Source organism: Callithrix jacchus, chromosome 1, assembly GCF_049354715.1.
Source record: "Callithrix jacchus isolate 240 chromosome 1, calJac240_pri, whole genome shotgun sequence".
NCBI lineage: Eukaryota > Metazoa > Chordata > Mammalia > Primates > Cebidae > Callithrix > Callithrix jacchus.
The window spans coordinates 75,773,376-75,788,368 of record NC_133502.1 but is presented as its reverse complement, the minus strand read 5'-3'; the positions used below and the strand labels follow the sequence as shown (position 1 = coordinate 75,788,368).

General features: G+C 46.1%; 1 protein-coding gene across 4 annotated transcripts in view; it reads left to right on the top strand.

Moving 5' to 3' along the window:
* DAPK1 (death associated protein kinase 1) overlaps positions 1-14,993 on the top strand; it is a 204,719-nt gene that overhangs the window by 175,306 nt on the left and 14,420 nt on the right. For all 4 annotated transcript variants that reach the window (XM_035300083.3, XM_035300091.3, XM_035300077.3 and 1 more), the window contains 2 exons: positions 3,178-3,400; positions 8,491-8,679. In XM_035300083.3, the coding sequence (XP_035155974.2) occupies positions 3,178-3,400; positions 8,491-8,679 (412 nt within the window). The remainder of the gene's footprint in view (positions 1-3,177; positions 3,401-8,490; positions 8,680-14,993) is intronic.

Here is a 14,993-nt window from a genome sequence, read left to right as displayed (position 1 = left end):
GGTAATCAGTCAGGGACATTGCTGTCGAGACCCCCAGCCCTTTCCTTCCCCTGTGGTGCTCTGTCTCTGAACCTCTTGGGATTGGAGGTCAGAAAAAGACACCAGAGTAAGGACCACCTCATGTTCTACAGATCATGGTTCGGTGCCGTGGCCTCCACCCCAGCTGCCCCAGCATTTTGCAACACACCTTGTGTCATGCTCCGTTGACAGTCCTAAAGTAGAATTTATAGACAATGGCGCACCTACGCAGTTAATTCCGAAAGATCAGTAGCATGCCCTAACTAATAAAACACAGACTTCATGGGAGCATGCACATAGTGAAATACTCTGGGTGTCAGCATGCATGTGCTGGGACACAGCCAGGAAGAGGCTAGGGAACTCGGCTGGTCCCTGTACCCACCCGAAGGATCACTGAGTACAACCCCCACAGATGTCCACGGACACTGGAGGGCTGGAATGGCAGCTCCAGCGCCACAGCAGCATGCTAAGCTGATGTCCAGAAATCGGAGACAGCCCTCAGGAAAGATAAAAGGAAAAAAGCAAAGTGTAATTATTTGCCAATCTATAGCAGCATTTGTGGATAACTCAGTATATGTTAAATACTGTCCCCAAAACCCTCTGGATGATGTGTAAAATGTAGTTAAGTTCTCAGCTCAGATGATTGTAAACAAGTTTGTCTCCTATATAAATCCTCATCAGAAGTCAGGGGACCCAGGAGAATCTTCGCTGCAAGGGGTGTTTTTTTACACCATGTCCAGACACCAAGCGTCCTGCTGCAGGAGCATCCCTTCAACGTTGTGGGAACTAAATGTCACCGCAGGTTTCCACGGTGTCCACCAGAGGTCAGTGTAGTTCCTGTTGAGGAAGCCTGGTCCTGGCCTAGGAAGGGAACGTGGAAGCCTTCCGAAGGGTTATGTATGGGTTTGTAGCAATGCAGTTATAACAGCAAAAGTAACACTGGCGCTGCTGGGAGAGATCAGCAAGTGAGCGCCTCCTAGGATTTAGAACTGAAGGAATGGTCCCGCCAGGTGTAGATCACATGGAGACACCCTTGCATGGGTCCCTCTGAGTCCTGTCATTTATATGACACCGGCTTATGGAGATTCTATACCTGCTAGGACTGGGAATTCTGTCTCTCCCCACAGATGGTCTCCTGGTCTAGAAGGGCAGAACACCCCATAATTACAGGTCAGGGGATCACATGGAGAGCCATGCATGGTGGGAAGAAGCTTCCAGAAGGAGATGGCAGGCAAGACAGGTTTTGTGGGGCTTGTGAGAACTGCATGTTAAAGAAACATAAGGGTGAGGAAGAGGTCTCAGGCTACACCTCAGAACTCAAAACAAGTCCTTGTTAGGGAGCAGGGCAGGAGTGGTGGGAAGGAACGGTGGTATGAGGGGGTGACACCAGGTGGCATGGTCAGTCCCACATCACATAAATGTTGAATACGTTCCTTGGGTGCACTGAGCTCCTCGCTTACACTATCCTATTGAAAGCTTTTATTTGGTATTAGATGTGAAATTGTTCACATGTCTGCGTCTCCCCAAGACCATGAATTTGGGCTGAGTCTAGATTTTCCCATGGTTGGCACTGTGCTTAGCACAGAGTGGGGGTCTCCCTAAATGCTGGCTGATGAATGAAGGAGTGAGTGAGCGTTGCACTGTCTCATGCTGTGGAGCCTCCTGCTTCTCCCTATAGGATGGGAAAAGAAGAAAGTAGCAAGGATATTGTGTCCCCGGCCCCTTCTGCAGCATGGAGCTTATACCTTGGGGTGCCCCTTCTTTCATCCTCTTGTCCCGTTACTCCCCTAAAGGATCCAGACCCCTCTGCAGAGACAGGCACATGCCCTTGCTGGTCAGACAGGGCTGATCCTCTTTCAGGATTAAATTGAAGGCTTCTAACTTTCTCGATCTCCTGGCTTTCCATTTTCTTTTAGCCTCTTAATTGATGAGGGTAAATTTTTGATTATCCTTTTTATTGTATGAGTTTGGTAATATATTAAATATTTTTATCATACTTTTCTCTTAAAAAAAAAAAGAAGCCTACAGCACCCAGTAGTCCCAAGTGGTCTCCCATCCAAGTACTAACCATGCCTGACCCTGCTTAGCTTCTGAGATCAGACAAGATGGGGGGGGGGGCGCCTTCAGGGTGGTGTGGCCGTAAACTTACACTTTTCTCAAGCCTTAAAGTATTTATTGAAGGTCTGTTCCTAGGCTTCTTAGATCGTTGTGTGGTTGAAACCAATAGTGCTGGTAGATATTTTTAATATTCACGTACAGGTGACATTGCCATGAGTTAAATCTAAAGTGCTAGTAGATAGTTAACAGTAAGATAAGGTTCCTATTCCAAACCTACAGTTATGAAGTGGACATTTGAGACATCCAATTATGTCAATTATGTTTTACTGATAAATTTTTAAATAAAATATGGGGGTTCCACAAAAGAATTGAAGGCTTCACAATTGCTGCACCCAACTTGTTATGCATCAAAATGCAATGGAAATAGGCAAATCCTTGAGAGACAGAAAAAACATCTCTGTGGTTGCCAGGGGCTGAGCAAAGAAGGGAATGGAGAGTGACTGCTCACGGGTACAGAGCTTCCTTTTGGGGGTGATGCAAATGTTCTGGAAGGAGACAGCAGCCATGGTCGTGCAGCACTGAAAATGCGCTAAGTTAGCCTCTGAATTTCACAGTTGAAAATGGTGACTTTGATGTAATGTGAATTTTACTTTCAAAGTATTCATTGGAGGTAGAAATAAACATAACCTCCAGCGCAGTGGCTTAGCACCTGTAATCCCAGCACCTTGGGAGGCTGAGGCAGGCAGATCACCTGAGGTCGGGAGTTTGACCAGCCTGACCAATAAGGTGAAACCGCGTCTCTACTAAAAATAAAAAATCACCCGGGTGTGGTGATGCACACCTGTAATCCCAGGTACTAGGGAGGCTGAGGCAGGAGAATCGCTTGAACCCAGGAGGCAGAGGTTGCCGTGTGCTGAGATGTGCCATTGCACTCCAGCATGGGCAGTGAGAGTGAAACTCCATCTGAAAAAGAAAAGAAAAGAAAAGAAATAAGCATATCTTCAGCACAGGTAAAAACTTCACACTGGGCATTAGAAACCTTGAAAATCATCATTTGCCTCTTTTTCTGTCACTCACTGGCTCTTTCTCATCCGTGCTCAGGATACGCATCGAGGACTCTTCATCCAGCAGCTCCGACCCACACAGAACCTGCAGCCAAGAATTAAGCTCAAGCTGTTTGGCCACTCAGGGTCCGGCAAAACCACCCTTGTAGAATCTCTCAAGTGTGGGCTGCTGAGGAGCTTTTTCAGAAGACGTCGGCCCAGACTGTCTTCTACCAGCTCCAGCAGGTTCCCCCCTTCACCCCTGGCTTCTAAGCCAGCAGGTAGGAACCTCCATGCTCTCCCCTATCTCTCCAGCAGGTGTCAGCTTCTGCATTCTCTCTTCTCAAGGTCTAGGAGGGAAGGGGGTTGTCTTCGGGTGACTTGGCCTGTACTGGACCCTGTGGCCTTAGCGGCAAGGTGGGAAGAAGCTTCCAGAAGGATATGGCAGGCAAGACAGGTTTTGTGGGTTTCCAACATGGAGAAACCCCATCTCTACTAAAAATACAAACTTAGCCAGGTGTAGTGGCACATGCCTGTAATCCCAGCTACTCGGGAGGCTGAGGCAGGAGAACTCACTTGAACCTGCAGCCAAGAATTAAGCTGGTGGTCTTGTCTGTGCTGCCTGTTGTCCAGCAGTGGCAAACTGACTTGGCAGCGGCAAAATAAGGACCTCACTGAAATCACAGACACAAAGGTCCATCCTCATAAATGTGCAAACAGCAGAATTTGCACAGTCAGCTTTGAGGACACGATTGCAAATTGCATTGCGTTCTACTGAGAGGCTCTGGCCTTAGAGACAAAAAGAGCTCAAACTCAAACAGCCCAAGCACAGCACAGATCAAATACCAGCCCAGGAAGGGTCCTCACCCCTTATCCTTCTTCCTGGAATGCTTTGGGCAGACTCAGTATTGTGGATACATAGAGCAACAAAATGGGATTTCCAGGAAGTGCCATCCTGCTCAGTCCCAGGGGTTTCCAGAAGCTCCTTAGTGCTTTTCAGGGATGGTCTCTCTGGTCACATCACTCTCGTTGGGAAGCTTTGCCGCCTTTCGGGCCAGCCACAGACGGGGTGATCCATTCACTCTGGGGGCTGCCAGGACTCACACCCAGAACTGGAGGGTTGCCTTTCCTTCCCAAGGGAGAAACACCTGCAGAGAACAAGAGAAAATGATGCGGTCTTGGGTGTGATTGTGGCTGAATCCTCCTTTAGACAGAGTGAGATAGTTTGTGGGGAAAGAGGAAGAGACTTTGGAAGAGTTTCCTAAACCAGGTCAATTTTGTGCTTTGTGCCTTGATTCATTCTCTGTACACGATGCCACAGAAGAGTCAGATCTCTTCCCCAGGTTGAGGCCAAGTGTGTTCAGGTTTGTGTTTCTCTTACTCCCCTCAGTGAGGGAGAATGCTGGGGAGCATTGGGAGACCCTTTGTCTGTATGTCCTGCCATGGGGACGGTGTCTTTAGCCAGGACTCCGAGAGGGGGGCCTGGTGCAGGGACAGCAGCCCCTCTGCAGGGAGAGCCTGTGAAGCAGGCGCCGCCAGCCGCCCTCAGCCCAGTTGTGGGGTCTGGGGAGGAGGCGGCTTCCTGGTCCCTGGGACTCGCAGTCAGCGCAACCTCCCCAGCTCGACCTGACATTCCTGCCAGGGCCACAGGGTAAATGCCCAGGCTTAAGAAAGCATCAAATGCTGGGAAGACAGAGAGAAGGCAGAGGGCCCAGAGGGGCATCCAGTCCTGGGAACACAAAAATCCCAGGTGTCATGTGGGACCCTCTGTAGGAACCAAGCCCCGTGGGAAGGACCTGGGGAGTCCGGGTGCTGGTGCCCACCTGGGTTCCAGACGCTGTCCATGCAGCCTCTCATTTGACTGCCAGGATCTGTGCAGTCCTCTTATGAGCCCATTTAGGAGGAAAGTAACCCGAAGCTCAGAGGCAGGAGGTGGGTCTGCCAGGAGACGGGGACACAGCAGACGGGGGCCTCCTGGAGAAGCTGCGGTGCTCTGCTGAGTATGAAGAGGGGAGAGAAAACACTGAATGAGTTACTGTCATTTGAAAATCAAGAGATTGTGCCTGCAAATGTGGATATTTGGCTTTTTGTGTGAAATTGGAAGCTTTGTCCCCACTGGACACACCCTCCTGCCTGGCTCTGGGTGGTGGGGAGGGGCAGCTGCCCCTCTTAGAGGGACACAGGCTCTGATTTCACCATGGTCATCTCCATCTGCACCCCAACTCCGAGAGTCCCTCAGAATAGGAGAGAGAGCTCGGGGGTTGCTGCCCTCACAGCTTGTACATCAGCATCAGACAGTGCCCAGGAAATGCAAAGCAGGGTGCAGGAACAGGGCACCACTAGGGCGGCCTGGGGAGATGGGGCTCTGGCAGATGGTGTGCGTGCTGGGGGCTGACGGAGCAGCATAGCTTTGATTGACACCGAGGAACCGCCGCCCCTGAGCACACCTCCAGGTTCCTGAAGCAGCAACACTGTCACATCCCTGGGGCACTGCTCATGCCTGGCAGGCTGTCCTGGGGTCTCTTTCAGGCCAGGGCTCTGGATACTGTTGATCTCTCCTGGAATTGTCAGGCCTTTTTCCTTCAGTGGGAGAGATGCCTGCATGGTGACAGTTATATCATCAGACAGCAAAAAGTTTGCTTTTAGAATTTTGGCCCTATGCCACTGCCATTCACTTGAGAACCCTGAAGGCCAAGGCTGAGCTTCCAGCCAGGAGACAGGACAGGGTGCACACATCACTCAGCTGCAGGGACACTGAGGGTTGTGGCTGTTGAGCTGTGGGAAGGGAAACATCTAAGGTCATTGGACACATGAATGTCTGGGAAGAGTATTTAAAGAGGCCATTCTTGTTCCTGCCGGAAGGAGCCTGCGGAAGGAATCCCCTGTGACAAGGTGAAGTGGGTCTCCTGGGAGCCGCCATGTTACACCACCAGAGGGCAGTCGTTAACAAAAATGATTTCCTTGGGATTTCAGTGCTTCCCCATGAAATGATTTTCTTTTTGCTTATTTATGAATTTATTTATTTTGAGACAGTGTCTCGCTCCGTTGCCAGGCTGGAGTTCAGTGGCGTGATCTCGGCTTACTGCAACCTCCACCTCCCTTGTTCAAGCGATTCTCCTGTCCCAGTCTCCTGAGGAGTTGGGACTGCAGGCGGGGGCCACACCGCCCAGCTCATTTTTTGCATTTTTAGTAGAGACAAGGTTTCACCACATTGGCCAGGGTGGTCACAATCTCTTGACCTCATGATCTGCCTGCCTCGGCCTCCCAAAGTGTTAGGATTACAGGCGTGAGCCACTGCGCCCGGCCAATTGTTTTCATAACACCAAGCACAAAGCCTTTCCTAACCTTTGATCCTCTTAAGGAAACCATTACCAAAGAGCAGGAATGACTGCCATTTACCAATGACTGCTCTCCTCATTAAGCACATGGCCACATGCCACTAAAATAAGGCTTGTTCCTGACAGGCAGTCACCCAGACATAGATTCCAGGTCATAGGGAAATGGACAGACCCATTCTTGGGCAACCCCACAGCTTTTGTCAAACTGGGATTAATAGTATGCAGAGAAATACACTAAAATGGCAGCTATGTTGACATCAGCTTTATGTCATTTTGCTTTTGTTTTCTATTTACATTCCTCTTTCCCAACTTTCCTACAGAAATGTAACATGCATGTATGTTTTTAGGAATAAGTCTTGGCTGGGTGCAGTGGCTCACACCTGTAATCCTAGCACTTTGGGAGGCCATGGCGGGTGGATCACCAGGTCAGGAGATTGAGACCATCCTGGCCAACATGGTGAAACCCCGTCTTTACTAAAATACAAAAAATTACCCAGGCATGGTTGGGCTCACCTGTAGTCCCAGCTACTCGGGAGGCTGAGGCAGGGGAATTGCTTGAACCTGGGAAGCAGAGGTTGCAGTGAGCCAAGACCCTGCTGCCGTATGCCAGCCTGGCAACAGAGCAAGGCTCCATCTCAGAAAAAAGAAAGAATAAATCCTGCCATCTAAGTGCCCTTCCTTTTCCCCTTGTACCTGACCCTGCCCTTAGGATCCACTTTTCTCCTCCTCATCCCCTCTGTTGGATACCCCCATCATTCATGTCCTCAGTCTTAACCCTCTGGTCTTTAAGTAAGGGATTACCTTGGTGTTTGGATCACCTGTTTCAAAGTCAGGCAAAGGGTGAAATGGTCACCCCTTTAGTGCCTTGCAATGTCCAATGTATTAATTGTAAACCACTGGTACTACGTGGAACAGTTAAGATCAATGAACCCCTCCCTTCTCCAGTGCCATTGGTTCACCAAGTTCTTACGGAGAAGCCACTGTGGGTGGTGAGTCACAGCCCTGACCAGAAAGGCAGCTTCTGCCTGCACAGACCCAGTGGGAGAACTGGGAAGAGGGGCAGCCCAGTGAGTAACTGGGGCGGTGAGGAAGCACAAGCTCTATGCCCAAACGTGGGGGATCTCAACTCTGATATTCAGCTCCACCACCACACACACGCTGCCCCACTACTACACACACACTTTAAAAACTGACTCACTTTTTAAAATGTACTAAAATACATTGATTTGAAAATGAAACAATATCCTTACCATAAGTTGGAACCCAGTGCCACTGCCATAAGTAAAAGTAAATGCAATGAACAGCAACCAGTGTGAATAAAACCCAGCTATATGATGATGCCCACACCCTCTTTATTAAAAGGGGAAATGAGCAGGTATTGAGGAAATGCTAAACTCAGAAGGCCTCAAGTGGAGACTTGCTGCTGGAACAACTAAAAGGCCTTCAAGGGAATTTCAAAAAGGAGTAGCTTTCACAGTATGTGACTCAGCATCATTTGATGCCATGGCCTGCTACTGTCGGAAACCCTTTTCCATTTAACCTGCAATCATCATCTCATGTGCAAGAGAGAAGCCACTCAGCAGGAGCTGGAGGCAGACAGATACTCTGCAAGTATCAGAGAAGCAGCAGGAAGTGAGAGGGGAAGAAACCCCGACCTCTGCCCTTCCACCCTCTCTGCAGCCTCCCCTTGGCTGACCCTAAGCAAAAGTCACATGGCAAGTCAGCCTAGAGACACAATCCCTAAGACCGGCCACGCGGGCACAGGGCGGGGCAGAAAAGGGTTGTGGGGAGGTAGAGCAAGCAGAAAAGCCCACAGCCTACCTGGGAACACTGCTGCCCTGCCCAAGTGAGGGCAGAGACACTCAGCCTGAAGCCAGAGTTGGGGTGGGGACAGAGACACACTCAACCTGAAGCCAGAGTTGGGGTGGGGACAGAGGCATGCTCCAGATAAGGAATCCTCTGGGCCAGACTGGGAGAAAGACAGGTGCACACTGCACGCTGCGAGGACTCATGCGATCCTTTCCATCCTGCAGTCTCGGTGAGCATCAACAACCTGTACCCTGGCTGTGAGAACGTGAGCGTGAGGAGCCGCAGCATGATGTTTGAGCCGGGCCTTACCAAAGGGATGCTGGAGGTGTTCGTGGCCCCGACCCACCACCCGCACTGCTCAGCCGATGACCAGTCCACCAAGGCCATCGATATTCAGAACGCCTATTTGAACGGTATGCTCTGCCTGCCCCCAGGGAAGGACTTTACGTTTCCCTTTGACAGGGCTGTCAGTCATCCCTAAAGGGAGCTTGGCCTGGGCTGTAACTGTCACTTCCAGAAGGAAATCCAACACAAACTGATATTCGGTGAGCCAGGACTGAAGCATGGCTGACTACCATCCCTACACAGTAAGAATAAACACTGGGGTATTGTCAGCACCTAGTAAAGCACTTGGCATACAGTAGGTGCTTGATAAATGACTATTGAGTAAATGAATAATATTTGTACCTATTTATGGGGTACATATGATATTTCACATAGAATGTGTTATGATCAATGAGGTGTCCATCACTTTCAGTTTTTATCATTTCTACGTATTGGGAACATTTCACGTCCTCTCTTCTAGCTATTTTGAAACACACAACACATTGTTAACTATAGTCATCCTGTTCTGCTTTTAAACATTAGAACTTATTCCTTCTAACTGTATGTTTGTACCCATTATCCAACCTTTCTTCGTTCCCCGCCCTCACACACACACACACACACACACACACACACACACACACACAGCCTTCCCAGTGTCTGGTATCTATCACTCTACTCTCTACCTCCATAAAAATCAACTTTTTTTAGCTCCCACATATGAATGAGAACATACAATGTTTATCTTTCTGTGCCTGGGTTATTTGACTTAACACAATGGCCTCCAGTTCTATCCATGTTGCTGCAAATGACATTATTCCATTCTGTTTTATGCCATGTTTTCTTTATTCATTTGTTCCTTGATGGACGCTTAGGTCAATTTCATATCTTTGCTATTGTGAACAGTGCTGAAGCAAATATGGACGTGCAGGTATCCCTTTAATACACTGATTTCCTTTCCTTTGGAAAAATACACTGTAGTGGAATTACTAGATGATATGTTAGCTCAGTTTTTAGTCTTTTTGAGAAATCTCCATACTATTTCCCATAATGGCTGTACTAATTTATATTTCCACCAACAGTATACAAGAATTCTCTTTTCTCTGCACTGTTGCCAGCATCTGCTATTTTTTTTTTTTTGTCTTTTTATTAATAGCCATTCTGATTGGTATAAGAGGATGTCTCACTAGTTTTGATTTGAATTTCCTAGATGATTAGTAATACTGAATATTTTTCTCATTTACCTTTTAGCCATTTATATGTCTTCTTTTGAGAATTTCTATTCAGGTTCTTTGTCTATTTTTTCCCCTTTCTTTTTCAACTTACATTTTTAGATTCAGGGGCCCCTGTGCAGGTTTATATTGCATGATGCTGAGGTTTGGGGTACAAATGATCCCGTCACTCGGGTACTGAGCATAATACCCAATAGTTTTTCAACCCTTGCCTCCATTCCTCCCACCCTTCTAGTACTCCCCAGTTTCTGTTGTTGCCATCTTTACGTCCGTGAGTATCGAATATTTAGCAACACTTGGTTGCTAAATATTGTGAGAACATGCAATATTTGGTTTTCTGTTCCTGTGTTAATTCACTTAGGATAGTAGCCTCCAGCTGCATTCATGTTGCTGCAAAGGACATGATTTTCTTCTTTTTTTTTTTTTGAGACGGAGTTTCGCTCTTGTTACCCAGGCTGGAGTGCAGTGGCGTGATCTCGGCTCACCGCAACCTCCGCCTCCTGGGTTCAGGCAATTCTCCTGCCTCTCCTGAGTAGCTGGGATTACAGTCATGCGCCACTATGCCCAGCTAATTTTTGCATTTTTAGTAGAGACGGGGTTTCACCGTGTTGACCAGGATGGTCTCGATCTCTTGACCTTGTGATCCACCCGCCTCAGCCTCCCAAAAGTGCTGGGATTACAGGCTTGAACCACTGCGCCCGGCCTATTTTCTACTTTTTTATGTCTTCTTAGTATTTCATGATGTATATGTACTGCAGTGTCTTCATCCAGTCTGCCATTGATGGGCACCTAGGCTGACCCCATGTCATTGCTGTTGTGAACAGTGCTGCAATGAACATTTGAGTGTATGTGTCCTGTTGGTAGAACAATTTGTTTTCTTTCAGATATATACTCAGAAATGGGATTCAGAGGTCCCTGGATCAAATGGTAGTTTTAAGTTCTTTGAGAAATCTCCAAATTTCTTTCCACAGTGGCTGAACTTACATTCCCACGAACAATGTAGAAGTGTTCTCTTTTCTTTGCACTGTCCCCAGCATCTCCTGTTTTAATAATAGTCATTCTGACTTGTGTGAAGTGGTATCTCATTTTTTAGTACTGATTCAATCTCATTACTCATTATTGGTCTGCTCAAGTTTTCTATTTCTTTTTGGTTCAGTCTTCATAAATTATGTGTCCAGGAATTTATCCATTACCTCTAGATTTTCCAATTAGCATGTAGTTATTCATAATAACTTCTGATGATCTTTGTTATTTTTCTGGCATCAGTTGTAATATCTTTTCATTTCTAATTTTGTTGTTTTGGGTCTTCTCTCTTTTTTTCTAGGGCACTCTAGCAAATAGTTCAGCAATTTTGTTTATATTATAAAAAAACAACTTTTCATTTCATCAATTCTTTGTAATATTTTAGTCTCTCTTTTGTTTAGTTCTTCTCTGACTTTTATTATTTCTTTCCTTCTGCTAAATTTGGGTTTGGATTGTTCTTGCTTCTCTAGTTCCTTGAGGTGCATCATTAGGTTGTTTACTTGAAATGTTTCTGATTTTTTGATGTAGGTGTTTATTGTTATAAACTTCCTTCTTAGCACTGCTTTTGCTGTCTGTAGGTTTTTGGTCTTGTCCTGTGATTTTTATTTGTTTCAATAATTTTTTCAATTAGTGCCTAGTTTCTTTCTTGATCCTATGGTCATTCAGGAGCATGTTGTTTACTTTCCATGTATTTGCACAGTTTCCAAAGTTCTTCTTATTATCGATTTCTAGTTTTATTGTGTTGTGGTTTGAGGAGATACTTGATATGATTTCAATTTTTTAATATTTGTTGAGACTTTTTGTGTGTCCTAATATATGTTCTATCCTGGAGAATGTTCTCTGTGCTGATAAGAAGAATGTGTATTCTATAGCTGTTGGATGAAATGTTCCGTAAATGTCTGTTAGGTCCGCTTGGTCTAGCACACAGTTTAAATTCAGTGTTTCTTGGTTAATTTTCTGTCTATATAATTTGTCTAATGCTGAAAGTTGGGTGTTGACTCCCCCAAATATTACTGCATTGAAGTCTATCTCTTCTATAGATCTAATAATATTTATTATAAATATCTAGGTGCTCTGGTGATGGGTACATATTTAGAATTGTTATATCCTTTTGCTGAATTGATCCCTTTCCCATTATATGACCATCTTTGTTTCTTTTTACTGTTTTTGACTTAAAGTCTGTTTTATCTAATGTAAGTATAGCAACTTCCACTCACTTTTGCTTTCCATTTTCATGGAATATCGTTACTTTCAGCCTATAAGTATCTTTATAGATAAAATGGATTTATTGTCAGCAGCATATAGTTGGACCATGTTTTATTAGTTAAAAAGACTGTGTGTATCTTTCAGGTGGAAAAGTTAATCCGTCTATATTCAAGGTTATTATTAATATGTGAAGGCTTATTCCTGTCATTTTATTAATGAGTTTTTTTGTTGTTTTATATACTCTTTATTCCTTTCTTTCTCCTTTAGTATCATTGTTGTTTGGTGGCTTTCTGTTGTAATATTTGAGTCCTTTCTCTTCCTTATTGATACGTTTTTTTCTACCAGTAGATTTATACTTTTGTGTGTTTTCATGATAGAAGAATTGTCCTTTCACTTCCAGGTGTAGGACTACTTGAAGCATTGCTTGTAGATTTGATCTAGTGATGATCAATTCCCCCAGCTTCTCTTGTTTGAGGAAGACTTTATTTCTCCTTCACTTAGGAAGCATAACTTTGCTGGGTGTAGCATCCTTGGCTGACAATTTTCTTCTTTCAGCTCTTCAAGTATAGCATTTCATTCTCTCCTGGCCAGTAGGATTTCTGCTGAGAAATCTGCTGTGAGTCTAATGAGCGTTCCCTTGTAAGTGACTAGACTTTTTTTTTTCTGTTTTCAGATTTCTCTTCGTCTTTCACTTTTGGCCACTGGACTATAATGTGCCATGGAGAGGCCCTTTTTTCAATTGTATCTATTTGGAGATCTCTGAACTTCCTGCATCTGAATTTCTAAATCTCTTGCTAAACCTGGGAAGTTTTTAACAATTATTTTAATAGATAGATTTTTACCTCTCAGTTTCTCTTTACCTCTGGGATACCAAAAATTTGAATATTTGATTGCTTTATGGTGTCCCGTATGTCACAAGAGCTTTGTTTATTTTATTTTTATTTTTATGTTTTTAATGTTGTCTGGGTGATTACGAAAGACCTATCTTCAAGTTGTGAAACTCTTTCTTCTGCTTGATCTAGTCTATTGTTGCAGCTTTTGAATGAATTTTCTATTTTATTCAATAAGTTATTCAATTCTAGAATTTATATTTTGATTCTTTGGTAAATTTCTCATTAATATTCTGAGTTGTTATTCTGATTTTTTTGTATTGTAATTCTGGATTCTCCTTTCCCTCCCTGAACTTGTTTAATATTGTTATTTTGGATACTTTTTTTAGATCACATATGTTTATTTTTCATTTGAATCTGTTGCTGAAGAGTTATTGCACTCTTTTGGAGGTGTAATATTTCCCTGCTTTTTCATGTTTATTGTGTCCTTACATTGATATCTGTACACTTCTTTGAACTTGTTGAACTTGCTTTCATAGGGGAGGACATCTTCCTGAAGATGTTTCTGTGTTGTTGGTTGGGTAGGGCACTTTGGCTTTGCTGGGTGCATGCAGTAACATAGTGGCTATATGATTTTTTTGTTCTCAGCTATAAAAAACTCCAGTGGGTCTGTAATTTTCTCAGTGGCTTGGGGTATGGTTGTTAGTGGAGGCTATGGAAGTTTTTCTGAAGATGGGGATACCACGTGGGCCAGTCCTCAGAACCTAGCGGTGGCAGTGATGAGCTGAGCATGCCTCTCCTTGGGCCCCAAGGTGGTATATGCTGGCACTAATACTAGTGGGTCAAGGTAGGTTGATTCTTGAGCCTCCAGGCAGCTTGCTAAAGTGCTGATAGTAGTTTCAGTGGGCTAGGAGGGTAGTCAGATTCTCCATTCCCTGGGCAGCAGGCATGGTGTGGGTGATGGCAGTAGCCATAGTGAGACAACCCCCTGCTTCCCAAGCAATCTGTGCTGATGTTGGCAGTGGCTGCAATAGACTAGGCAGGCCAGTACCTAGCCCCACAGGTGCCACATGCAGGTAGGTGTCAGCTGTGATGGTAGTGGTAGGTTGGCTGGGCGTGACCTCAGGCCACTAAGAGGAGTGCTCAGGTGCCAGTGGTGGTGGATTAGGCCGAGTGATCCCCAGGCCCCCAGGCAGCGTATTCAGGCACTTGGGGGACTGTGGAGTCCAGCTCAGCAGGCCTGTCCTAGGCCCCCTAGTGGTGCATGTGATCCCCAGCCCCTGGCAAAATGTTGAGTCAGGAAGGCAGTGGCTGTACTGTGGCTCTGCTACCAGGGAGAGTGGGCCTGCTTTCAGTGTCAGCAACCATATGCAGCCAGCTGGGGAGTGTGTGATTTGCACGTACTTCAGACTTGGTGGACACAGCAGCAGTGGCTGCAGACAGCGGATTCCGTCCTCGGGGCTCATGAAAATGCACAGCACTACTCTGCTAGGGATAGTGGGGTCTCTGTCAATGGCTCATGCCTAGACCTTGGTGGCAGCTGCCAGCCAAGGCAGTGGGTGCAGGCAGAGATGTCGGTGGGGCTCTAGGGATGTAGAGATGCCAGAGCTGTTGGGCTACAGAGCAGGATGCATTCTAGTGGTGTTCAGAACATACAAATAGTGTCGCAGTTGCTTAGGACTCAGAGAGTTATGGGAGCCAGCCTGAGCTCTCTCTGGAGCAGTGCTGTCATGCAGTCTCTAGGCAGCTCTCTCGACTAATCTCAGGGCCCACAGGAGTGAAGGGTCCCCCTGCACTGGGGGCAAAATTTGCAGGAATTCATGGTCCATGTGTATTTTGCTCTCTTAAAAGTTGGGCTTTCTCCGAGCTCCCCAGAGCAAAGCTGGCCGTGACAGCACAGAGAAAAGAGAAGCCTGTCTTGGGACCCCAGGCCCTGCTCCCACCTGCTCTCTCACAGCCCTAGCCCCAACCCCACACTCCAAGAGCCAATTTCTGGGTACCAGAACTTTCCACACTGGGCGTAAGCAGCCAGCTTTGAAGGATGGTCCCTCATGCTCCACTACGAGGCTGAGAAAAACCCTTTAGATCTCAGAGTGTGTCTTGACTACAGGA